We start from the raw sequence: 27,555 nt of genomic DNA, 5'->3' as shown, positions 1-27,555 counted from the left end.
TCTCCCAGGTGTTTTTTTTTCTGTTGTATTACCACAGTGAATATTAACTTTGAACATAATGCACAAAAATTTCCCTTTTAAAGTTAATTTTTAACTTACCGTGTGTCTTAATTGCCATTTGGTCTCTGCACTCAGCAAAAATACCCTAAAACCTCTGCAGACCAGTGTGTGGCAGAGCTGCTGTCATGTTACCTGAGAAGTGGGCATTGGCAGTGCTGCTGCTACAACTCTGGAGTTGTGGATTCTGTGGGAAGGTCCTCGTGTGGCCCTGTGACATGAGCCATTGGCTTAACATAAAGATCATTCTGGAAGAACTCACAAAGAAAGGACATGAGGTAACAGTGCTGACTTTTCCACATGCTAAGCTCATTGATTTCAGGAAACCTTCCACCCTGAACTTCGAGGTATTGCCTTCAGAAGTTCAGAAAGAATCGGTAGAGAATGTATATGACAAATTTCTGGACCTAATTCTTAATGTCTTGCCAAACTTAGAACCCTGGCAATCAACGATAAAATTGAGTGATTTTTTTATTGAAACATCTGGAATGTTAAAAATCACGTGTGAGGGTGCAGTCTATAATCAGACATTCATGAAGAAGCTCCAGGAGACCAACTATGACTTAATGCTTATAGACCCTGTGCTGCCCTGTGGAGAGCTGATTGCCGAATTACTCAAAGTCCCTTTTGTGCTCACATTAAGAATATCTACAGGAGGCATGAAGGAGAAACACTGTGGGAAACTCCCAGCTCCACCTTCCTATGTTCCTGTTCAGATGGTGGCACTAACAGATCGGATGACCTTCTGGGAAAGAGTGAAAAACACAATGCTTTCAGTTTTCTTTGACTTCTGGATCCGGGATTATGACACTCATATTTGGGACCAGTTTTATAGCAAGGTATTAGGTAAGAGATTCTGCCTTTTATTTTAAAGTTATCAGAATAAATTTAAAAATCTAAGTAGATGAAAGGAATGCATTTAAAAATATCTGTCTTCCAATCAAAACTTGGCCAGTGACAATAATCAACTGGTTATCATAACAGGTAAGTGGAAATGGGAACAAGAAATCTTTTGCCATGTTTATTCTGTCTTTATAGTCATCATACTATTTCTCATAAGATTACTTGATACTTTTTAGGTTCCTGTCCAAAATAATATAAAACATACAAAAATGCTAATCCTCTAGGAGATGGAATGTTTGTCCTATCTGGATATTACATATAAGTCCAGTACATTAAGTTTCCATATTAGAGGATGTTATAGCCACTCTTGGGAAAGAGAGAATAATGTTTATTCTAAGAGTAAGATAACATACTTGCCTGACACTGGCAATAAACTAAAATATCATTATTAATAAACAAATTAATTAATTCACCTAATCTGCTCCAAAAATGTTTGATAATTAATGATTACCCCCCTTCTTATACCATTTTTACTGGAACAGATGCCAGCTATTATTATCCCTCTCACAAACTTTATTTTTTGATTGTTGTCCAAGTACAGTTGTTTCCATTTCATCCCACCATGACCCCATTCCCCCTCCATCCCTGCCTCCCATTCTCGAACCCACCCCCTTTGGCTTTGTCCATGTGTCCTTTATACATGTTCCTTGATGGCCCTTCCCCTATATCCCTCTCCCCCCTCCTCTCTGGTTAGTCAGTCTGTTCTTTATTTCAATGTCTCTGGTTGTATTTTGTTTGCTTGTTTACTTTGTCGATTAGCTTCCACTTATAAGTGAGAGCATATGATATTTCTCTTTCACTGTCTGGCTTATTTCACTCAGTATAATGCTGTCCAGTTCCATCCACACTGTCACAAAGGGTAAAATCTCCTTTTTTCTTTCTGTTGCATAATATTACATTTTGTAAATGTACCACAGTTTTTTAAATTACTCATTTATTGATGGGCACCTAGGCTGCTTCCAGCACTTGGCTATTGTAAACTGTGCTACTATGAACATTGGGGTGTATAGATCCTTTTGAATTGGTGTTTCAGGATCCTTAGGGTATAAACCCAGCAGTGGTATTGCTGGGTCAAAAGACAGTTCCACTTTTAGTTGTTGAAGGAAATTCCTTACTGTTTTCCACAGTGGCTGCACCAGTCTGCATTCTCACCAAAAGTATATTAGGGTTCCCTTTCCTCCATAGCCTCACCAGCACTTGTTTGTTGATTTTGTTATGATGGTCATTCTGACTGGTGTAAAATGCTATCTCATTGCAGTTTTAATTAGAACATCTCTGATGGCTATTGGTGCTGAGCATCCTTTCATATGTCTCTGGGCCCTCTCTATGTCCTCCTTGGAGAAGTATCTGTTCAGGTTTGCCCACATTTGTCTTCCTAGAGTGGAGTTGTGTGAGTTCTTTCTATATTTTGGAGATCAAACTCTTGTCTGACGTAGCATTTGTAAATATGTTCTCCCAAATAGTAGATTCTCTTTTCACTTTAATGCTGTTTTCATTAGCCTGGTAGAAGTTGTTTTTTTTTTTTTTAATTTTGATGAGATCTCATTTTTCTGTTGTTTTTAAATATATTTTATTGATTATACCATTACAGTTGTTCTATTCCTCCCCTTCATTCCCATCCACCCTGCACACCCCCTCCCCCACCATTGCCCCCCTTTAGTTTATGACCACGTGTCTCAAGTTCTTTAGATTCTATATTTCCCCTACTATTCTTGCCCTCCCCCCATCTATTTTCTACCTATTGTCTATGCTATTTTCTGTACCTTCTCCCCCCTTCTCCTCCTCCCACTCCCCTGTTGCTAACCCTCCATGTGTTCTTCATTTCTATGGTTCCACTCCTGATCTAGCTGTCCGCTTGGTTTGCTTTTGCTTTAGGTGTGGTTGTTAATAACTGTGAATTTGCCGTCTTTTCACTGTTCATATTTTTTATCTTCTTTTTCTTAGATAAGTCCCTTTAACATTTCATATAATAAGGGCTTGGTGATGATGAACTCCTTGAATTTGGTCTTATCTGAGAAGCACTTTATCTGCCCTTCCATTCTAAATGAAAACTTTGCTGGATAGAGCAGTCTTGGCTGTAGGTCTTTGGATTTCATGACTTGGAATACTTCTTTCCAGCCCCTTCTTGCCTGGAAGGTCTCTTCTGAGAAATCTGCTGACAGTCTGATGGGAACTCCTTTGTAGGTGACTGTCCCCTTATCTCTTGCTGCTTCTAGGATTCTCTCCTTCATTAATGCAATTAATGCAATTATGATGTGCTTTGGTGTGTTCCTTCTTGGGTCCAACTTCTTTGGGACTCTCTGAGCTTCCTGGATTTCCTGGAAGTCTATTTCCTTTGCCAGACTGGGGAAGTTCTCCTTTATTATTTGTTCAGATATGTTTTCTACTAGTGGCTGTTTCTTTTCCCCTTCTAGTACCCCTAAATTTTTATAATTCGGAGGTTGGAATGTTTAAAGAAAGATGTCCTGGAGGTTCCTAAGCCTCTCCTCATTTTTTTTGAATTCTTGTTTCTTCATTCTTTCCTGGTTGAATGTTTTGTTCTTCCTTCTGGTCAGTTTCCATTCCATCACTATTGGTTTCCTGGACATCTCCCTTCATTTCAATTAGTTTAGCCTTAATATGTTCCTCTAATTTGTGACTATAATCAACCAGTTCTGTGAGCATCCTGATCACCAGTGTTTATTCTTTCTTTTATGCCCTTTGCTCTAGGGGACATATTGGTGAAAATATTGCTGTGTGGGATATCTGAGATTTTCCTGCCTATGTTCTGCTCTAGGATTTTTATGGTGTCATGACTTATATGTAAGGCTTTTATCCACCTTGAATTTATTTTTGTGTATGATGTAAGTTGGTGATCGAGTTTTATTTTTTTGCATGAGGCTGACTAGATCTCCCAACACAGTTTGTTGAAGAAGCTACGTTTACTCCATTTTATGCTTCTTTCCCCTTTTGTCGAATATTAATTGACAATATATTCTGTTCCATCGGTCTATGTGTCTGTTCTTATGCTACTACCATACTGTTTTGATTACAGTGGCCTTGTAATATAATTTTATATCAGGTATTATGGTCCCTTCTATTTTGTTCTTCTTTCTCAAAGTTGCTATAGCTATTCATGGTCATTTAGGGCTCAATACAAATTTTAAAATGTTTGTTTTATAGTATGAAATATGTCATTGGTATTTCAATGGGGATTGCAATGACTCTACAAATTTGGGGGGCAATATGGACATTTCAATGGTGTTTAATTCTTCCAATCCATGAACATGATATATGGTTCCATTTATTTGTGTCTTCCTTAGCTTCTTTCTTCAGTGTTGTGTAGTTTTCTGAGTATAGATCTTTCACTTCCTTGTTAAGATTTATTTCCTAGATGTCTTATTTTTTTTGTTGCTATAGGAAAATTTTTTTTGCTGATTTCTGATTCTGATCTTTCATTGTTGGTGTATAAAAATTCCTTTTATTCCTGAATATTGACTTGGAGCCCTGCTGTTTTCCCAAATTCACTTATTAGGTTGAGTAGCTTTTTTGGTGGAGTGTATAGGGTCTTCTATGTAACACTATCATATCATCTGAAAACTGTAACAGTTTTACTTTCTCCTTTCCAATTTGGTTATCTTTTGTTTCTCTTTCATGTCTGATCATTGTGGCTAGGACTTCCAATACCATGTTGAATAGAAGTGGTGAAAGTGGACATCCTTGTCTTGCGTCTGATCTTAGTGGGAAAGCTTTTAGTTTTTGCACATTGAGCATGATGTTGGCTGTAGGTTTCTCATATATAACCTTTATTATGTTGAGGAATGCTCCCTCTACTCCCACTTTGCTGAGTGTTTTTGTCATAAATGGGTGCTTTACCTTATCAAGTGCTTTTTCTGCACCGATTGATATGATCATGTGACTTTTGTCTTTCCTTTTGTTTGTGTGATGTATTACATTTATTGATTTGTGGCTATTGTACCATCCTTGCCTCCCTGGGATGAATTCCACTTAATCATGTATTACATTTATTGATTTGTGGCTATTGTACCATCCTTGCCTCCCTGGGATGAATTCCACTTAATCATAACATATGATCTTTTTAATGTATTTCTGGATGTGGTTTGATAATATTTTGTTGAGGATTTTAGCAGCTGTGTTCCATAAGTTTTGTCTGTGTTCCATAAGTTTTGGACTATTGCATGTTCATTTTTATTTGTTTCCCAAAACTTTTTTTATTTCTTCCTTGATCTCATTATTAAGCAATTCATTGTTTAATAGCATGCTATTCAGTCTCCATGAATTTGAGTGTTCTTGAGGGTTTTTTCCTTTAGTTTGGTTCCTAGTTACAGTCCCCTGTGGTCCAAGAAAATTATTGATGTCATTTCAATTTTCTTGAATTTGTTGAGGTTGGTTTTGTGTCCTATTATGTGGTCTACCTTTGAAAATGTTCCATGTACATTTGAAAAGAGTGTGTACTTTGCTTCTTTGGGATGGAAGGTTGTGTGTGTATGTATATGTATGTGTGTGTGTATATATGTTTCTATATATGTGTGTATATATGCATATATATATGTGTGTGTATATATGTATCCATTTGATCTATTTTTCAATGCCACAATATCTTTGTTGGTATTTTTTTGAAAGATCTATTCATTGTTTACAGTGGGATGTTAAAATCCCCTAATATAAGTGTGTTGCTGTCTATATCTTTCTTGAAGTCCTCCAAGATTTTCCTTATATATTTGGGTGCTCCTATATTGGGTGGGTATATATTTACAATGTTTATGTCTTCTTGGTGGATTCTTCCCTTGAGTATTATGAAGTACCCTTCAGTGTCTCCTTTTATGGCTTTTGTTTTGAAGTCAACTTTGCCCAATACAAGTATTGGTACTCCAGCTTTTTTTTCCTGTCCACTTACTTAGAATATTTTTTCCAACCCTTCACTTTTAGTCCATGTAGGGATTTTGTTCTGAAGTATGTCTCTTGTAGGCAGCATATGTGAGGGTCATGTTTTCTTATCCATTCAACTACCCTATGTCTTTTGATTGGAGCATTTAATCCATTAACATTTAAGGTTATTATTGATAGGTATTTATTCATTTTCCTTCTGTTACCTGTGTTCCCTTCTCTCTCTCTCTCACTCTTTTCCTTCCTCTTTGTATGGCAGTCCCTTTAACATATCCTGCATTGCTGGTTTGGTGGGGGTCTATTCTTTCAGCCTTCTTCTATCTGGAAAACTACTTATTTCACCTTTCATTTTAATTGAGAGCCTTGCTTGGCAGAGCAGTCTTGCTTGCAGGCCTTTGCTTTCATTACTTGGAATATTTTTTGCCATTCTCTCCTGGCCTGGAGTGTGTCTGCTGAGAAATTAGCTGCTAGCTTTATCAGAGCGCCCTTGTATGCTACTTCTGGTTTCTCTGCTGTTTTTAAGATTCTCTCTTTGTCTTGGCATTTTAATTGTGATGTTTCTTAGAGCAAGTCTTTGAGTTCTTCTTGATTGGGACCTTCTGTGCTTCCTGAATTTGCATGGATTTCCCCTCTCCAGGTTCAAAAAAGGTTTCCATCATCACTTTTTTCAAATAGTGTTTTTATCCCTTGCTCTATTTCTTCACCTTCTGGTATTCCTATGATTTGAATATTTTTGTGTTTCATGTTGTTTTAGTGTTCTCTTAAGCTATCTTCACATTTTTTGAGACTTTTTTTGTACAGTTGCTCAACCTGGGTGTTTCTTTCTATCTTGTCTTCCAGCTCACTAATTTGGTTCTGTGTTTCATCTAGCCTGCTTGCAATTCCTTCTAGTGTTTTTTTTTTTAATTTCAGAAATTATATTCTTCATTCCCTCCTGGTTCTTGTTTATAGATTCTATTTCCTTTTTCATACTGATGTAGTACTCAGTCAGTTCCCGTAGTTGTCTGTGTGATGCAGGGTGCAGCTGGGGGATGGGGCAAAAAAAAAGATTTGGAATGGTGTCCAGAACTCAAAGTTTATAGGAATATTGAAGAGACATATAAGATGCCCTCACCCCTTCCCCCACCACAGGTGTGAGTTGGGGGAAGGGACACATAGACCAGGAATATGCAGGACTGTTTTGTTCAGCCACAGCCTTGCAGCTAATCCATGGCATGGTCATTTAACATATCTATAGCCTTTGGCAGGTCACTTGGATATGTTAAATGACTGTGGCCATGCTTAGAGCTAGGGGAATGAAGTCACTTCCCCCCAAGATGTGACTGGGGGGCAGATCCCCTGAGTTACAGTACCTGCATGGGAGCTTGGAGGAGATAGGCTCTAGGACATGGGGCCATACCTGCCCAGGCTAACAATGGCAGCCCAGTAAACTTGTAATAATACAGAAATACTGGCAGGTGTAACTGATCATGGGAGGAGTCAGAAATAGGGGTACAGAGGAAGATGGGCACGGGGGGATTTAAACCCAGACACAGCAGCCATTAGAGAGAGAGCCACGCAGTTTCAGCAGAGTTAGGACCCCCTCTTTCCCAAACAGAAAAGGGAAAACCACGCAGCTTTGCCGGAATGGAGATCCCTGAGGCCAGGTGAAGAAGAAAGACGTGCTTTTGGTGGAGTGCAGCTTTGGTAGAAGAGACCCACACAGCTTTGGGGTGCTCCCTTTGGCTGCATGGCCTGGAAAGCAAGAGAGACTTTGACTAGAACTTGGTACAAAGAACTCTTGCCAGTGGAAGGTGCCTCATGACTTTGGATTGGTTGGAAATCCTGCCTAGACAGGCGACACAGCCCACAGTGCCAGCGACCTGAAAAACGGATGTGTGCTTTTTCCTGATTTACGGTACCCGGAGTTGGGACAGTGGGAGAAGGGAGGGAGCGCTGTGTGTGTGTGTAGGTGTATACCCTTAAAGACTTTAATATTTCAATGAGGGCATTAGGAATAGTATTAAATAAACATTTTGTTTCCTTTTCACAAATCTCTGGCATTGAGAGATGTCTTTCCAATTGGCAGCGGACAGAAGAGCCCAGTAGATATTAGTATACTGTCCTTGGGAGGGGCCCCTGTTTTCTGTAGCAGTTTTTGGCATTCCTTGGAGGGCCAAGTATTGCTCCCCCCTCGGACCCTTGTTTGGTAACTTATGAGTTCCTTGAGTACCCTTATAAACATTCTCTTTGAAATCTGTATTTGTTTGCTTGCCTTCATTTCATTTAGCTTTTTTAGAGAGGAGTCTTCCATTCCTTTTGACTGCAGATTCTTTCTTTGTCTCCTCATTTTAGGTGACTCTTTTTGTTTATGCCGGTGCTTCTGGATGCTCTTCTTTGCTAAGCTGTCTTTGTAGGGTGAACTTCTAAGGTAGGAGTTCTATGGGACTCACGGTGTGGTCTCTTTGATCTCTTTGGCTGGATACTCTAGGGTTGACCTTTGTTCTGTTTGTATGGGTTCTCTTGTTGTACTTGGCTTTACCCGTAGGTGGTTCCTTTGTTGATGGGTTCTCTCCTCCAGCAGGTTTATTGGTGTTCACAACTCCACTTTATTTTGTATGTGATCAGTAACAGGCTGAAGGCAAAATGGATTAAGACAGTGGGAGAGTATTCTATGGGATTTAAAGGACCAATAAGTAGAGAACAGATAGGAGATACTTTGGAGAAGGACGGTGATAACCATAATATTTCACCCAACTAGCCACTTTTAATAAAACATAAAAAAGTGATAAAATTCTCATTGAAGGAGGGGAGAAATGTGAGCTGAATCCAGAAAACAGTGCTCTTGTGCAGGCTTAGATGAGATATAGTCAGAGTAAAGGATAGAAACTAGGCATAGTGTGAGGGTGAATAGAGTTAACCACAACAGTAACAGAGCTCAGGAAGATAGTGAAATGGGCCAAGACCAGGGAAGGGTGCTGTGGAGTATTTACAATTGTATGGAATAACAATTATTTACAGTAATACTGGAACAACAATAGTATGACAAGAAATATATGATCTGAATAAAAAGAATAGAAAGTAAAAGACCAAGAGTGGGTATTACTGGAATATAAGTGAAGTAAAAGAAGAAAAATGAAAATGCAATATGAAAAAGAGAACAAGAAAAATCAGCCAAACAATGCAATTGAATATACAAATAAAATGCAAGTTCTATGAGATAGCAATGTGAAATTTTTCTCAATTTCTCAGTTGTCAGCATTAACCTTTGATCCCTCTCTGGACCTGTGTTTGGTCCTTTCGAAGCCCAAGGTCTTACTGTCTCACACTTGGGAAAAGGAAAAAAAAAGCTTCCTGCTGACTTCAAACCTGCTAAGTGAGTTCTGCTGATATTTCTGGGTGCTGCAGGCAGGTGGGGGCTGGGCTTTGCTTTTTTCCTTTCCTTTGGTTTTGCAAGGATAGGGTCTAGATCTGGGCTGCAATATTCAATGGTGCCCAGCCTCCAGCCCAGGCCATCAGAGTGCTGCCGGGTCCCCACTGTCCATCTGTGCCAGGCCAATGCCTTTAATATAACACCTTGTTCTGCTCATGAGGTGCTCTGGTTTGGAGCAAATTGCACCCCCCTCCTCTCTCTCTCTGGGCCCAGCCACTGGGAGAGTTCCTTAAACAGCAGCTGATAGCTTTTTTTCTTTTCAGTAAATTCCTCTTGTTTGTCCCCTCTGATCTTAACAAGCGCCTGATTTTTCAGCTAGCCCAACTCTCTGACCAGACCAGAGACTATCCAGGTCAGGGTCCATCTCAGCTCAATTCTTCTCTCCCCTCTCCAGGTGTCACCCTACTCCCCAATTTCTCTCCTCCCTCTCACAAACTTTAAAGGAATCTTGTAAAAATCCTATTTGGACAGGTTCATCATGGCTAGTCATGAAAAAGATTCCTAGGATACTTTATAAATATTTCTTGGGAGAATGCTGCACAAACACTTGAAAGAGTGATTAGAAAACTCTAAAAGACTTGTATCTTGAGCAATTAAAGAGAATAGATTTTTTTTAACTTCACTGATATACACCTATTAAACCTATTCTTAATTCTTTGCCCTTCCTGCTTAAAAATGCTTTGATTTGCAATTTCATACATTCAGCTGTGATCTGAAACTCAGACAGGCTTCTACTTCAACTATCTTTAAGAAGCAGAGACAAAAACAAAGAATCATATCTGGCACTAAATATATTATCTAACTTCATTAACTGAGTATCTAATTGCTTCACAGAACTAATGTTCAAAGAAACCCACTTCAAAAATCTTTTGATATATAGCCCTGGCTGGTGTAGCTCAGTGGATTGAGCGCGGGCCTGCGAACCACGCGATTGCGATTCGATTCCCAGTCGGGGCACATCCCTGGGTTGCAGGCCAGTTCCCGGCAGGGGCCAGTTCCCAGCAGGGGATTCACGAGAAGCAACCATACATTGATGTTTCTCTTCCTCTCTCCTTCCCTTCCCCTCTAAAGATAAATAAATAAATATTTTAAAAATATATAAAAAAATCTTTTGATATAGACAGGATTTAAAATTAAATGTATTGATTTGTTATAATTAATTAATTATATTAATTATAGTTAATTATAATTAATTATGAATGCCTGGAAGCACACTACATGCTAAGCTCTATAGATTTTAGTTGTTGTTCAAGTACAGTTGTCTCCATTTTCCTCCTGCCACTCCCCTCTACCCCAGCCATTCCCATCTGCCACCTCTGATCCCACCCCATCTTGGTTTTGTCCATGTGTCCTTTATACATGTTCCTGAAACCCCTTCCTCTCTCCCCCGCATTATTCCCTCCCACCTCCCCTCAGGTTATTGTCAGTTTGTTCTTAATTTTAATGTCTCTGGTTATATTTTGCTTGCTTGTTTGTTTTATTGATTAGGCCCCACTTAAAGGTAAGATCATATGATATTTAGATTTCAGTAAAAAATACAAGAATATTGGCTCAAGTCTACCATCAGAGGTAACTGTAAACTATGTCATTATCACATTTTGGTATAATAGGATTATGAGTAAAGACCTTTGAAAAATCTCAACTTTAGAAAAAGAGAACAGAGGCATTATCTCAAAAGAAGTGAGAAAAAGAGCATCTTCTATTAAGCAAAAATTAAAATTAGGTAATCCCTAAGAAGTCCTTAAAATTAAAAACCATCTCATTTGACTCATTGGGTATCTTAACATAGTAGTTCATATGATAATATCTACTTAGTAACTCATATTTAACCCATTAGCCCTGGGTGGCTTTATGGATTAAGTACGGGCCTGTGAACCAAAGGGTCACTGGTTTGATTCCCAGTCAGGGCACATGCCTGGGTTGTGTGCCAGGTCCTCAGTAGGGGACGCACAAGTGAAACCACATGATGTTTCTTTCCCACTCTTTCCTTTTCATCTCTCTAAAAGTAAATAAATGAAATGTTTTTTTAAATTTAACCTATTGATAAATATATATGTGTGTATTATACATACATATATAATATATTTAGAATGAATCTATTCTTATTATATAACAATTTTATGCAAATTATATAACTAAAAGGGGTATTTGTTGATTCTATTTTATTGTTTTATGTCTGTAATTCCTCATATGTAACATTTCAAATATAATTTATAAAATTATTTAGTTTATTTTATATTTAAATTCACTTTTATTCTCTTTCCTTTTATCACATCTATATTCATTATTGTGAATCATTCCTTTAAATACAGAATGCTCTTAACTGCTCTAAGTTCTATGTTTCTAAAACGAAGCTAAGGTCATATAAACCACATCACCTAGGGAGAAAAATAATTTAGTGAAATAAAAGAATGACTAATTAAAATATCACCTTGAAGTTTGTAATTATGCAGGATTTGAGTCTCAAAAAATTAGGCATCTAGATGGCAAAATCACACTAATTCAGAAGCTAAGAAATTGGGTTCTAACATAACCTCTGGCAATTTCAAACTCAGTGTGTTTGGGCAAAGTCTCTTTATTATCAATTTATAGCTATTGGACTATATGACATTAAATAATATTTCAAATACTAAAAAGTGATGACTCTAAAGTGAGGCTTAACTCCCTGTGTCTATGTCACCACCAACTTGATTTGAATCCTAAAGTGAAAAGGATTTTCACCTCAGTGTTTTCCCCTTTCTCTGTTACAAAAAAAGTATTCTTTGTAAATGGTATTGAATTGGTTATTTGAAACTAGTCACTATTTTGCATAAAAACCTAAAATTAATACCTTCAATGTGTCTCCTTGCCTTCAGTAAGGCAACAGTATAGTAGTGAGTGATAATTGTGGTATATAGTTATGTACCACACATCCCCAAAAGAGGGTCATCCTGAGTATGAATTACTCAGGGAGTTCTTCCTAATAAAATAGTGGCCCATTAAGGCCCTGCCTCCAAGATGGTGGCACCCAGTGCATGAGGCCGTGGCCTGTCTCTGCTCGGCCTTGAATTCTAGTGCTGATGGTGTTGGGGGGGCTATGGGTTCATGGCCTCTCTGATGCAGCTGCCTTTATTGTCACCTATGAATATGTAAAATGGTTTTTGTATGCTGATTCATCTTCATATCTGATGCCCATGAAGCACACGTTGGCTACATCTGCCAGAGAAGTGGTAGCATGCCTGATTTGAGTTCCTTCTGAAGTAGTTAAGCAGAGGCCACAGGTTTCTGTTTATTTGAGAACATTTCAAATTTTATCTAACATCTTTTATCAAGAAGACATTCAATGACTGTATTGAGGCTACACAGCACAGTTTTGAGAGAGATTCCCTTCTCTTTGGCCCAGTTTCCCTTACAGCTGTCCTGAAAATCCCTCTGGTCCTGGAGGCAGGATCAGGTGGTGGATTCTTGGCAGTCAACAGTCTGGAAAGATTTCGCAGGTGGATTCTCAGCTGTAGTCACCACACCTCTGGATGTGGTAAAAACAAGAATCATATTGGCAAAGGCTTGTTCTAGCACTATTAGTGGGAATGTCCTTTCTGCCCTGCATGGGGTCTGGCGGACACTGGGACTGCCGGGATTATTTGAAGGTATCTTCCCTTGAATGGAAGCAATTACTCCGGGAAGTTTCATCGTTCTTGGTGCATATGACCAAACTTCCAAGCTTTCTGTTGGAACTTGGCAAAGAGAGCTTATGAAGTCCACCGCCTCTCGTCCCCTTCTTTCAGAAGGGGCCATGCTGTGAGTGGTGCTCCCAGCTGGCAAGCAGTCCTTCACTGGTTGAACCATGAAGCGCAGCGTTGAAATACAGCTCTGTGTGGTTCCCATTAAGAATGTGTCTTCTGCCCTGGCTCGTGTAGCTCAGCGGATTGAGCGCAGGCCTGTGAACCATACGATCATGGTTCAATTCCCAGTCAGGGCACATGCCTGGGTTTCAGGCCAGTTCCCAGCAGGGGACTCATGAGAGGCAACCATACACTGATGTTTCTCTCCTTCTCTCCTTCCCTTCCCCTCTAAAGGTAAATAAATAAAACCTTAAAAAAAAAAGAATGTGTTTTCCATTCTACAGGCTGGCAGGAATGATCTCAACAGTCTATTTGCCAGAAAGTTAAGAAACAGAGAAAATGATGTCCACTTAGGTACTTTGCATGGCTTTTCTCAAAACCCCTTAATAAATAAATTTGCTGATGCTGAAAAAAATAGTGGCCCATCAGCTGAAGTGATGAAATATAATCAGAAGAACAAGGTGGGTTGATATTGGTGGGATCCTACAATAACATGAGCAATCCTGAGATTAAAACATTTTGGGTAGGGGAGGGAGGAATATTGGACACATTCCTGACTGGAAGACTAGAAACCATTGAGAAGTGATTTAGTGTAGATATTGTACTATTTGCCATTTGAGAGGAAAATCAGTAATATATTCATTTATATAGTAGTTTGGGGTTCTGGTTAAATGTTTGGTTTATTTTACCTTAAAAATAAACTAATAACCCCATTTTTCCTTTTTTTACTTTCTTTTGTTCTTTTTTTCTTTTTATTCCATGTTGTTGTATTAATGTCTCTTTTCATTTGACATTTAGAAGCTGCATTATTCTAGAAGACTTAAACTCATTTTTCTCTCGATAACTAGTCATCAAATTGGTGGTGCAATCTTTCCATTTAACTTAGTCTAACTCATTCTACCTAACATCAAACAATTTTTTTCCAGGAAGACCCACTACATTGTGTGAGATTTTGGGAAAAGCTGAAATTTGGCTAATTCGAACATACTGGGATTTTGAATTTCCTCGTCCATACCTACCTAATTTTGAATTTGTTGGAGGATTGCACTGCAAACCTACCAAGCCTTTACCTGAGGTAAGATTATAACATTGAAAGATTTTATGTTCCTTAGGATATGATAGCTGATTTCCATTGAAAGGTTACAATCTTAATAAAGATTAAGATTATTTTTAATAAGATATCGTTATTAAGATCTCTTAACAGGGACATGATGCTAAACATCTTTGGATGGCCAATTCCATTTTCATTTTCCATGTCAGAAGGGTTCTTGTGATATTTATATGTTGTTTAGACATTATATTGGGAAATGAAGCTGAAATTAGCATGATTGAAGCACATCTCAAAGTATTGCTGTTTTTATAGTATAGATAATTTATAGGAGTGACAGGAATATGGAACTATGAAAATCACTGAAGATACTGCTGTAGTCTTCCTTGAAAGCATAATAAAATTAAGGCATTTTTCATGGTGGTAGAGAGATAAACATGCCTTCATGAGACAATGCAATAGAGGACTCCTTGATTTCCAGTTTGCATGTTTATTTGATAGTGATGGCTTCTGTTGAAATAAGAAACATGACATGAAATTTACTTGAGACTAATACAATGAGTCTATAGTGTGACTATTCACTTAAAGGAGAGAGCAGAATTTGTTAGAAGTCAATAGGGTAATACAAGGTCTCGATCTTAGTATACAGTAAAGGAAAGATTGGAGGTCATCAGCATAAAGTAGAGTTCACGAAAATGAGAGATCCAATCTTGGCCTGATTCTTTACAACCTGATGATAGGTTTTTGCTTTTTTTAAATGAAAAAGATAATTGTATACCACTTTCTTAAGCCTTCAAAGAAAAAATGTAGAGTGTTGGGGATATTGGAAGAAAACAGCATTGAGAAACAAATGAGTAATGCATAAATATTACACAGGCACTGTGTTGAACTATTAACAGGGAATGGGGAAGAAAACCCTCATTTACTAGTACTGTGAGAATATTAGCAAAATCCCTTTAGGAAGTTGACAAGGTACATGATGTTCCCAGCGGGATTCTTGATTTATTTTTTGGCAAAGTGTATATTGATGAATGATATTTCATTTCAGAATCATAAATATTCTTTTCTTACCAATCAAATTATGAATATAGTTGCAAATCAAGTTCTATTAAGACTTGGTATAATGGACCGACATCTAACTTGAGAAATAAAAAAAAAAAGGTAGCAATTTCTATGGCTCTCTAGATAATCTCCCAGGCCAAACTCATTTTTACCCTATCATTCCCACTTTTACACACTTATACACACTCATTGCCACGCACACAAAGCTGCATGATTTCACAAAATCAGCTCAGATAAAATGAAAGGAGGATATTTATCCCCTTCTAAATTCAACTTGCTTATTGATAAAGAGTTTGTGCTGTATGAATACCAACCATGGCCTATGGTTGTTATGGAAGACTTATTTCAGTCACGGAATATATGGGTTGAAAAATAGTGATAAGGTGGAAGCCATTAGTTTTGAGTGTTGGAGGTGTGGCGAATGGCTCTCAGGAAAGGAAGGCTCAGGCACAGACCACTGTCCAGACACTGTGACTTGCAGGGTCCTTCATGGAGCCAGAGCAGATGCTGGAGGGACATATGCACATTGCAGAAAATCCTCTGAGTACAGTCTCACAGATAACACTGAGAGGATAGTAGGAAATAAGAATACTGATAGAGAAAATTCATCAAAACAGAAAGTGGATCTCCAGTCTTGGCCAGCTCAAGCCTACCTGGATCAGAGTGTTGCGCCTATCTGGTGACAAGAATTTACTGTGCTGGTAAAGGAAAAACCACCAAGTTCCGTTGAATTTCTAGCTTTGTATCTTTTAAAAAATAAGGCACAATGTGAAGATTGCAACTGACTTATTGGGAAAAATAGGAAAACATAATTTCTACCGTAGATTTACATGATTAAGAGGTAGCTTTGTGTATATGTGTGTATGTGTGTGTAAAGCTTTTTACTTAAGTTTAATTCAGTGGTAGAGTTTAGGATTGAACATGGATAAGAACTAAAATTCTGCTTAGTTCTACACTTGAAAATGTTAATAGACAAAGGATTGGCAATGTGAATTTTCATTGTAAGCTTTTTGTATTAATTGTTTCTCAAGTACAGTTGTCTCCATTTTGCCCCCACTACTCTCCTAAGCCCCATCCACCCCTGCCTCCCACCCTCGATCCTGCCCCCTTTGGCTTTTTCCATGTATCCTTTATACATATTCCTTGACAAACCTTCCCCTGTTCTGCCCCATTATCCCTCTATTCCCTCCCCTCTGCTGTCAGTTTGTTCTTTATTCAATGTCTGTGGTTATATTTTGCTTGTTTATTTTATTTTGTTGATTAGGTTCCACTTACAGGTGATATCAGATGGTATCTTTCTTTCACCTCCTGGGTTATTTCGCTCAGCATAATGCTTTCCAGTACCATCTAGCTGTCACAAAGTATAGAAGCTCCTTCTTTCTTTCTGCTGCATAGTATTTCATTGTGTAAATATACCACAGTTTTGATCCACTCATTTACTGACGGGCACCTAGGTTGCTTCCAACACTTGGCTATTGGAAGTGTTGCTGCTATGAACAGCAACTATAAATTGCTGCTATAAATTGTGCTGCTATGAACATTGGGGTGCATAGGTTTTTTTAATTGGTGTTTCAGGATCCTTAAGGTATTATCATAAAAGTGGAATTGCTGGGTCAAAAGGCAGTTCCATTTTTAGTTTTCTGAGGAAATTCCATATTGTGTTCCACAGTGGCTGCACCAGTCTGCCTTCTCACCAATTGTATACTAGGGTTCCCTTTTCTCCACAGCCTCGCCAGTACTTGTGGTTTGGTTATAATGGTCATTCTGACCACTGTGAAGTGGTATCTCATTGTGGCTTTAATTTGCATCTCTCTGATGGTTAGGGATGCTGAGCATCTTTTCAAATGTCTCTGGGATTTCTGTATGTCCTCCTTTGGGAAGTGTCTGTTTAGGTCCTTTGCCCACTTTTTAATTGTGTTGTTGTTCTTCCTGGAGTGGAGTTGTGTGAGTTCTGTATATATTTTAGAGACCAAACCCTTGCCAAAGGTATCATTTGCAAATATATTTGCCCATTAGGTTGGCACCCTTTTTATTTTGCTGGTGCTTTTCTTTTTTTAGCCACATAGAAGCTTTTTATTTTGATGAGATCCCATTTGTTTATTCCTTCCTTTAAGTCCCTTGCTCTAGGGGACATACCAGTGAAAATATTGCAATGTGGAATAACTGAGATTTTCCTGCCTGTGGTCTCCTCTAGGACTTTCATAGTGTTGTGACTTATATTTAAGTCTTTTATCCACCTTCAATTTATTTTTGTGTATGGTGTAAGTTAGTGGTCAAGTTTAATTTTTTTGCATGTAGCTGTCTATATCTCCCAACACAAGTTGTAATAGAGAGTATTTTTATTCTATTTTATAGTTCTGCTGCCTTTGTCAGATATTAATTGATCATAGACACCTGGGTATATTTCTGGGCTCTTGATTCTGTTCCATTGATCTATGTGTCTTTTCTTATGCCAGTACCAGGCTGTTTTGATTACTGTGGACTTGTAATATAATTTGATATCAGGTACTGTGATCCCACCTACTTTGTTCTTCTTTCTCAAAATTGCTGTGGCTATTCATGGTCATTTATGGTGCCATATACATTTTTGAAATATTTGTTCTATATCTGTGAAATACATCATTGGTATTTTAATAGGGATTGCATTGAATCTATAAATTGCTTTAGGTAGTATGTACATTGGTGATGTTAATTCTTCCAATCCACGAACATGGTATATACTTCCATTCATTTGTGTCTTCCTTAAATTCTTTCTTCAGCATTGTGTAGTTTTCTGAGTATACATGTTTTACCACCTTGGTAAGGTTATTCCTAGATATTTTATTTTTCTTGTTGTTATAGGAAATGGAAATTTTTTTCTGATTTCTGATTCTGATCTTTCATTGTTGGTGTATAAAAATGCCTTTGATTTCTGAATATTGACTTGGAACCCTGCTGTTTTGCCAAATTTGCTTTTTACGTTGAATAGTTTTTTGTTGGAGGGTATGGGGTTTTCTATGTAACACTATCATATCATCTGCAAGTAGTGACAGTTTTCCTTTCTGCTTTCAAATTTGGATGCCTTTTATCTCTCTGTCGTGTCTGATCACTGTGGCTTGGACTTCCAATACAACGTTGAATAGAAGTGGTGAAGGCAGACATGTTTGTCTTGTGTCTGATCTTAATGGGAAAGCTTTTAGTTTTTGCCCACTGAGTATGACGCTGGCTGTAGGTTTCTCATAGATAGCCTTTATTATGTTGGGGTATGCTCCCAGTACTCCCACTTTGCTGTGTGGCTTTATCATAAATGGGTGCTTTACCTTATCAAATGCTTTTTCTGCACCTATTGATATGATCATGTGATTTTTGTCTTTCCTTTTGTTTATATGATGTATTGCATTTACTGATTTGTGGCTATTGTACCATCCTTGCCTCCCTGGGATAAATCCCACCTGATCATGGTGCATGATCTTTTTAATGTATTTCTGGATGCAGTTTGTCAATATTTTGTTGAGGATTTTATCATGTATATCCATCAGTGATATTGGCCTATAGTTTTCTTTCTTTGTTGTGTCTTTATCTGGTTTTGGGATTATGATGATGCTGGCTTCTTAAAAAGAGTTTGGGAGTCTTCCATCATTTAAAATTATTTATTTTTATTTTTTAATATATTGCATTGATTATACTATTACAGTTGTTCTATTCCCCGCCTTCATTCCCATCCACCCTACACACCCCCTCCCCCGCTATTCCCCCCTTTAGTTTATGACCACGTGTCTCAAGTTCTTTAGATTCTATATTTCCCCTACTATTCTTGCCCTCCCCCATATCTATTTTCTACCTACTGTCTATGCTATGTTCAGTACCTTCTCCCCCCTTCTCCTCCTCCCACTCCCCTTTTGCTAACTCTCCATTTGTTCTTCATTTCTATGGTTCCACTCCTGATCTAGCTGTCCTCTTGGTTTGCTTTTGTTTTAGGTGTAGTTGTAAATAACTGTGAGTTTGCTGTCCTTTCACTGTTCATATTTTTCATCTTCTTTTTCTTAGATAAGTCCCTTTAACATTTCATATAATAAGGGCTTGGTGATGATGAACTCCTTGAACTTGACCTTATCTGAGAAGCACTTTATCTGTCCTTCCATTCTAAATGAAAGCTTTGCTGGATAAAGCAATCTTGGCTGTAGGTCTTTGGATTTCATGACTTGGAATACTTCTTTCCAGCCCCTTCTTGCCTGTAAGGTCTCTTTTGAGAAATCAACTGACAGTCTGATGGGAACTCCTTTGTAGGTGACTGTCCCCTTATCTCTTGCTGCTTCTAGGTTCTCTCCTTCATTTTAATTTTGGCTAATGCAATTATGATGTGCCTTCGTGTGTTCTTTCTTGGGTCCAACTTCTTTGGGACTCTCTGAGCTTCCTGGATTTCCTGGAAGTCTATTTCCTTTGCCAGACTGGGGAATTTCTCCTTTATTATTTGTTCAAATAAGTTTTCCACTCATGGCTGTTTCTTTACCCCTCCTGGTACCCCTATAATCTGGATGTTGGAACGTTTAAAGATGTCTGGGATGTTCCTAAGCCTCTCCTCATTTTTTTGAATTCTTGTTTCTTCATTCTTTTCTGGTTGGATGTTTCATTCTTCCTTCTGGTCCACTCCATTGATTTGAGTCCCAGTTTCCTTTCCATCACTATTGGTTTCCTGTGCATTTCCCTTCATTTCAATTAGTTTAGCCTTCATATGTTCCTCTAATTTGTAACTATAATCAACTAGTTCTGTGAGCATCCTGATCACCAGTATTTTGAACTGTGCATCTGAGAGGTTTGCTATTTCTTTGTCACTTAGAGTTATCAGCTCTGGGGCTTTGAGTTCTTCTTGAGCCATATTTTGGACTGTTGGTGCCTGTTACAAGTGAGGAGAGGAGCCCTAGGTGTTCACCAGGGCGGGGCAAGTCAGTAGCTGGGCTTTGATGCTGTATGTGGTGCCGGGGTCAAGGGAAAGCAATGGCGGTCCCCTCTGCTGCCTCCTGCAGCTGGGGCCATGCAGTTCTTTCCACTGTGCGAGAATGTGCGACCACGGTCAGCCTGCCACCTTGTGTACTCCCTGGGTTCGTCCAGTGGGGCCTGCGTGGTCCATCTCACTGCTCACTCCTCTGCTGGCTTATCTGCACATGAATGTGTGACTGTGGTCAGCCTGCCCCACACCCTCACTGGGTCTGCACTGCTACCCTGGCTGCCTGGGCACCTGGGGTCAGGGGATCTTTCCTTCCCAACCTTGCTCCGCTGCTGGCTCCACCCCTCTTTCAGGTCCCATTTGAACGATTCGTTGTTGTTGGACTTCCGTATAGTTCAATTTTCTGCTCTTTGGCTGCATCTTTGTTTACTAAACCTTTGTTGTATTCAAACTTGGTTGTGGGAGAAGGCACAGTCTTTCCACCCACGCCTCCATCTTGGCGGAAGTCCTAGAATTTTTTAGAATAGTCTGAGAAGAATAGGGATTAGCTCTTTCTTAAGTGTTTCGTAAAATTCTCCTGTGAAACCACCAGGTCCAGGGCTTTTGTGTGCTGGGAGTGTTTTGATTACTGCTTCAATTTCATCAGCTATTATTGATATTTTCAGGCTTTCTGCTTCTTCTTGATTCAGTTTTGGAATATTATACTTTTCTAGAAACTTGTCCATTTCAGCCAGGTTTTCAGATTTCTTGGCATATATTTGTAATAATTTTTTACAGTCCTTTGTATGTGGGTCGTGTCAGTTGTAATCACTCTTCTTTTGCTTTGATTTTATTTATTTGGGTCCTCTCTCTTTTTTGCTTGATGAATCTGCTTAAAGGCTTGTTGATTTTGTTTATCTTTTCAAAGAACCAGCTTCTGGATTTATTGAGCCTTTGAGTTGTGCTTTTAGTCTCTATGTCTAAAAGCACAGATTCTGTCTGTGCTTAACTCTGCTCTGATCTTGGTTATTTTCTTCCTTCTACACAAAGAGGCAGCTTTAATTGGCATAATTCCTCCCACCCTACCTTTTGACAATATAAGGACATTCAGGATAATGACTTATTACTGGAGTTGAAAAAAACACATTTCAATTATTTTGATTTAATCACCATACTTATTTAATGAGTGTATTCTGTACAATTTTTCACAGATTTTTTAATGTTGTTTTTAAAATGACTTTCATTTTAAACTGTTACTATATCAAAAGCTATGATGAGCAGAATTCCTCCGGTCAAGAATATTCACACAGGAACATTTTATTCACACAGACAGATAAACATTTTATTCAAACTCCATGTGCTTGGAAAGGTGAGTTAAAATAATTTCTGTTATGTTAGATACGTTCTTCCAACATTATTGAAGCTAACATTGTCAACTTTGACATTGGCTCTTTTCTGATAATTTAACAGCCAATATTCAGGGAACATGTGACTCTACATCCGCCACAAACAATTCCACAAGGAATGCATGCTGCATGTCTAGATGATGTCATTCTCATAGAACATGATCTGACTGGTCCCTAACCCAGTTTCCCATGGCCAATTTGCCCAACTCTAGATGGTGAGGCAGTTTAATTTATAGAAGTTAACTATGTATCAATTCTGTGGTAAGGTTCAAATTAACAACATGCAACTAGTGTCTACTTATGTGGGAGTTTTCTGCATCAGGAAGACATAATCACTGTCTTCTAAAAGTAATTTGTACTGGACTTCTGGCCAAGATGGGGGCGTAGGTGGAAACACTGTGCCTCCTTGCACAACTAAGTTTAAAAACAACAAAGTTTTAGTAACAAAAATGCAACCAAAACACAGAAAATTGAACTGTACAGGAGTCCAACAACAATGAACCATTCCTCCAGACTGGTAAGAGGGGCAGAGTCAGCGGCTGGCAGAGCGGGGTTGCTCCAGAAAAAGCGGTGGCTGCCAGACAGACCCAGGCACACAGGCAGTGGTTGGCAGATCCCAGGTGTGGGATGGCAATGGGCAGACCCAGTGGGGCCCCAAGGCAGCTGCTTGACCTCAGTCACACATTCACGCTCAGACAAACCAGGCAAAGAAGCCAGCAGTGAGGCAGACCAGGCAAGCTAGGGCCCCAGTGACAGTAATTAAAGCCCAAAAGCACCAATTGGAAAAACTTTCAAAGTTGAGGTGCTCCCAGGCTCACAGAGAGTTTGTTGGAGAGACCCACAAGGTTCTGGAGGGTGCACAAGCCCACACATCCAAAAACCAGCACCAGAAGGGCCCAATTTGCTTTTGGGAAGCAGCAGAGGGGAGCAAAATCCAAGAGCGAGCTTGGAACAAGTGCCACTGCCCCTTTCTGACCATGCCTCCATATACAGCATCACAACCCAGCAACCTGGGTTGCCTCACCCTGGTGAACACCTAAGGCTCTGCCCCTCATACCTAATAGGCTTGAACAGACTAAAACATTGTGGCTCAAGAGCAGCTCAAAGCCCCAGAGTCAATACTTCTGAGAGACCAAGAGATAGCCAACCTATCAGATGCACAGTTCAAAATACGGGTGATCAGGATGCTCACAGAACTGGTTGATTTTAGTCAGGAATTAGAAGAGGCATATGAAGGCCAAATTAATTGAAATGAAGAGAAATGTACAGGAAACCAATAGTGATGGAAAGAAAACTGGGACTCAAATGAAGGGAGTGTACCAGAAGGAAGAAAAGAATGACCAAACAGAAAAGAATGAAGAAACAAGAATTCAAAAAAATGAGGAGAGGCTTAGGAACCTCCAGGACATCTTTAAACATTCCAACATCTGAATTATAGGGGTATCAGAAGGGAAAGGGGAAGAGCAACAAGTGGAAAACGTATTTGAACAAATAATAAAGGAGAACTTCCTCAGTCTGGTGAAGGAAATAGACTTCTAGGAAATTCAGGAAGCTCAGAAGATCCCAAAGAAGTTGGACCCAGGAGGAACACACCAAGGCACATCATAATTACATTAGTCAAGATTAAAATGAAGGAGAGCATTCTAGAAGCTGCAAGAGATAAGGGGACAGTCATCTACAAAGGAGTTCCCATCAGACTGTCAGCAGATTTCTCAAAAGAGACCTTACAAGCAAGAAGGGACTGGAAAGAAGTATATCAGCTCATGAAAGGCAAGGACCTATATCCAAGATTGCTCTATTCAGCAAAGATATTATTTAGGATGGAAGGGCAGATAAAGTGCTTCTCAGATAAGATCAAATTCAAGGAGTTCATCATCACCAAGCCCTTATTATATGAAATGTTAAAGGGACTTATCTAAGAAAAAGAAGATGAAAAATATGAATAGTGAAAGGACAGCAAACTCACAGTTATTAACAACCACATCTAAAACAAAATCAAAATAAGAGGACAACTAGATCAGGAGCGGAACCATAGAAATGGAGATCACATGGAGAGTTAGCAACAGGGGAGTGGGAGGAGTAGAAGTGGGGAGAAGGTACAGAGAATAAGTAGCATAGACGGTAGGTAGAAAATAGAGGGGAGGGCAAGAATAGTACAGGAAATATAGAATCTAAAGAACTGTGACACATGGACACAAACTAAAGGGGGGTAATGGTGGGGGAGGGGGTGTGCAGGGTGGAGGGAAATGAAGGAGGGGGAAATTGGACAACTGTAATGCCATAATCAATAAAATATTTTTTTTAAAAAATAAAATAAAACTAAAAGTAATTTGTTATTGTAGAGTAGTTTAAGTATGTTATCTCCTCTAATACATTATTATGTACCACAATTTTAATGAATATTTGTTAGCACTGTAAATGAAAGGACACCTATACATGAGAAAATTACCATTGAATTCATATGTGGAGAAATATGCACATCAACACAGTTATGATTGATTAAATGTAAACTGTCAGATACCAAATTCAGACCTATTTGGGGGGTTTCTTTTGAGGAATATTTTATGAGTTTGCAAACCACTCATTTTTTGATAAAATTAAATCTGGTGAGTAACAGTGTCCATCAACCATAAAAAGTGTAGTATTCTTATCACCTAATCTGCTTGTATATGGTTGACTTCATGGCCATTCACTAATCAATGGTTATGCATTTAAATCACAGATTTTATCTATTTATTTATTTACTTTAGCTAAATTTACTGCGTGACATTAATAAAATTATATAGATATCAAGTATACAATTCTATGATACTTCATCTTTATATTGCATAATATACCTTCTCTAAAAGGGACTAGGTGGTTCTAGGTGTCAAAAAAATCTGTCTAACTATGCCTCTGATAATTCTCCTGAATGTTTCTTTTAAAATTGTAACTGAACTTTATTTTATTCCCTGTGATGCTGTACCTCTAATACAAAAAAATTATTTTCTCTACAGGAAATAGAAAAATTTGTTCAGAATTCAGGCGAAGATGGTATTGTGGTGTTTTCTTTGGGTTCAGTCATCCACTATATCACAGAAGAAAAGGCCAATCTTATTGCCTCAGCCCTTGCCCAGATTCCACAGAAGGTCAGTGTACTTTTATCCGTGCTGGGAAGCTATTTACCAATTGGAGAGTGTGACTAGGTGTCTTTCAAAAGGAAAGTTGAATTTCATTTTATAGTTAACATATCCGGTACCATTCTAAATAAAAATGTATAAATCATTAAATAGTGAGTATAAACATATTTGAGCCTTGTGTGCTGACCTTTGCTGTTACTATGGAACACCTCTCTTTAGAATCATCTGTTTTAGTGAAATAGAGATGAGAACACTAAGTGCATTGTTCATGAAATCTTAAGGCCTATTCTGACTACTCCTGAAATAGTTCTGAAGCACACTCACTCCCAGACCAGGAAAAGGGAGAATGAAATGACAAAAATAGAGATAAATCATGGATAAGAATATACTTCATACCTTTATTTTTTTTTTTAGGACTTGATTCATCATAGCTGAGCACAGAAGTAGAAGCCTAGATTCATTTAGTTTTTTTTAATGAGAGTTTTCTAGAATTAAAAAGCCATAGAAATTTTAATATTATAGTCTAGCAATTTGCATGTCCTAATTTATGATATTTAATTAATTTTAATGTTATCACCACCATTCTAGATTCTGTTATTTATATAATGCTATTTATAAAAGATCTAAGACCTCTTTTTATTGTATATCTGGTTAAATTCTACAAAATTATATTTTAAAATTTTATATAAAGGTGAACATGATCATTGCAAAACCACACAGAATGCTTCATTGAACTTTGGAATATAAGCAAAAAGACTATCTTATTCTTACTTAAATAAAAAGAAGTTATGGGAGAAAAAGAAGCTAGAAAGAAATGCAGGGTAAAAAGATAATCAGTCACCCCAATAAGTAGAGAAAATCAGAAGTGATAATATTTGTAAGAAATAATAATTTGAAAATAGAATTAGGAATGCCAGTGACATAATTTTATATGGAAGTCAGGTGGCCATAAAAATTTTAACTTCCAAATTCTGATTCATTAGGCTAATACAAATAATTTTCTAATTCTTTGTTTACACTCTCACTCCCAAAAGTTCTTAAATTATAACAGACAAAATGATAATAGTATACTTAATATACAACTACCACAAATGGTTTTAAGAAGTTGGTTGTAAACAATCCCACTATTTCTTTCATTGTTTACAAAGTACACCTTCATACTCCCTTCTCAACTGCAAACTTAGAGTAAATGCACAATTTATACATAACTCTCCAACTTCAAAATATCATCATCCAGTGAAATATATGCACTGTTTTCCACAGGTTTTATGGAGATACAGCGGAAAGAAACCAGCTACATTAGGAGCCAATACTCAGCTCTATGACTGGATACCCCAGAATGATCTTCTTGGTAAGACTATGGGGAAGAAAACTGTTATATTGGTAGATGGACCTGTTGCTAATTCTTTAATAGCTAACACTAGTGTAAAAACTAATATCAACAAATAGTTAAAAATTGTAAATATTTCTCATGTTACCTCTAATTTTAAAAGATGTAATTGGTGATTTGATCATTAATATTATAAATTCATACTTGCTATAATTCAAATAAGAATTTCAGGTGACACAGTGAGAACTAATGCCTCCTTTCCTAGAATAGCAATTTTCTATGGTAGCAGTGCCCTACAGAAAATACTGTAAAATAAGAAAATAATAAGAAATAATAATAAGAAAAATAAGCTTCAATTAACAACTCTTTTATTACTGCCTTCTTCAGTAATTTATCCCATAGATCTTCCTCTTCTGTATCTGAATTTTTATTTACATGGCATAATGACATTTGCATCCACTTCTCATTCTGTCTCCAAACCAGGTCATCCCAAAACCAAAGCTTTTATCACTCATGGTGGAATAAATGGGATCTATGAAGCCATTTATCATGGGGTTCCCATGGTGGGAATTCCCATGTTTTCTGATCAGTTTGATAACATTGTTCACATGAAGACCAAAGGAGCGGCTGTGGAAGTGAACATAAACACAATGACAAGTGCAGATTTGCTCAATGCCTTAAGAACAGTCATTAATGATCCTTCGTAAGTACTACTGCTTTTGAAAGCAATACCACAGATTCCATTATGCACCATACAAGGAAATGTTAAAGATCATGCTCACTGACTTTTCAATAGATCTTTTTCCATAATCTTGGGCCATTCATTATCTGGGTCTTGGACATCTCCTGAAAAGTATAGTTTATGCAATGTCATGTTTCCTGCTTGGAAAAATAAGTTTCAATTAACAACTCTTTTATTCTGATTTTTTTCTGTCTGAATTTAACCACATTCTGTTAAAGATATATTTCTTTTACAGTCTCCCCACTATACATGTTAAAATTCTATGCTAAGAACAGAAATCATGTAACAACAACTCTGTGGCCCTTATATCAATTTTTATAATATGTATCATGTAACTAACAATAACAAGATTTCACTAATGTCTTCCTCTTTTTGCCTTCTTTCTTATTTTCATTCTAGTTATAAAGAGAATGTGATGAGGTTGTCAAAGATTCACCACGATCAACCTGTAAAGCCCCTGGATCGAGCTGTCTTCTGGATCGAGTTTGTCATGCGCCACAAAGGAGCCAAACACCTGCGGCCAGCCTCCTATGACCTCACCTGGTTCCAGTACCACTCTTTGGACGTGATTGGGTTCCTGCTGGCCTGTGCAGTATCTGCTATATTCTTGATCATCAAATGTTGTTTATTTTTTTCTCGAAAATTTGGTAAAACAGAAAAGAAGAATAAAAGGGAATAGATCTTTCCAACTTTGGCAAAGGTCTGAGTGAAAACCCCTGTTTATTCCTGTACCTTCTTTCTATTTTCAAATTTCCCATTCCCCTTTGTTAGCTGAAAAAAAAAAAAAAAAGCTTAGAATTCCACAAGAGCATTAACTGGTGAGCATGCCCCATTCTTCCTTTTTCCAGTCCCAGTTTATTGTTAG

General features: G+C 38.0%; 1 protein-coding gene and 3 pseudogenes across 1 annotated transcript; 3 read left to right on the top strand and 1 right to left on the bottom strand.

The window, feature by feature from the left end:
• The window catches only part of LOC118978259 (UDP-glucuronosyltransferase 2B31-like), a 421,339-nt pseudogene that overhangs the window by 295,869 nt on the left and 97,915 nt on the right, over positions 1–27,555 (bottom strand).
• On the top strand, positions 125–27,510 carry LOC118978262 (UDP-glucuronosyltransferase 2A3-like). The gene is made up of 6 exons (XM_037033629.1): positions 125–903; positions 14,007–14,155; positions 24,496–24,627; positions 25,882–25,969; positions 26,432–26,651; positions 27,090–27,510. Exons 1-6 carry the CDS (start codon positions 186–188, stop codon positions 27,367–27,369), a joined length of 1,587 nt encoding a protein of 528 aa, XP_036889524.1. The 5' UTR covers positions 125–185; the 3' UTR covers positions 27,370–27,510.
• LOC118978265 (S-adenosylmethionine mitochondrial carrier protein-like) lies at positions 12,152–13,132 on the top strand (annotated as a pseudogene).
• LOC118978266 (protein dpy-30 homolog) lies at positions 15,680–15,975 on the top strand (annotated as a pseudogene).

Source organism: Sturnira hondurensis, unplaced genomic scaffold, assembly GCF_014824575.4.
Source record: "Sturnira hondurensis isolate 20B ecotype Veracruz unplaced genomic scaffold, ASM1482457v3 Scaffold0021666, whole genome shotgun sequence".
Taxonomy (NCBI): domain Eukaryota; kingdom Metazoa; phylum Chordata; class Mammalia; order Chiroptera; family Phyllostomidae; genus Sturnira; species Sturnira hondurensis.
This window is presented reverse-complemented; position numbering and strand designations above follow the sequence as displayed.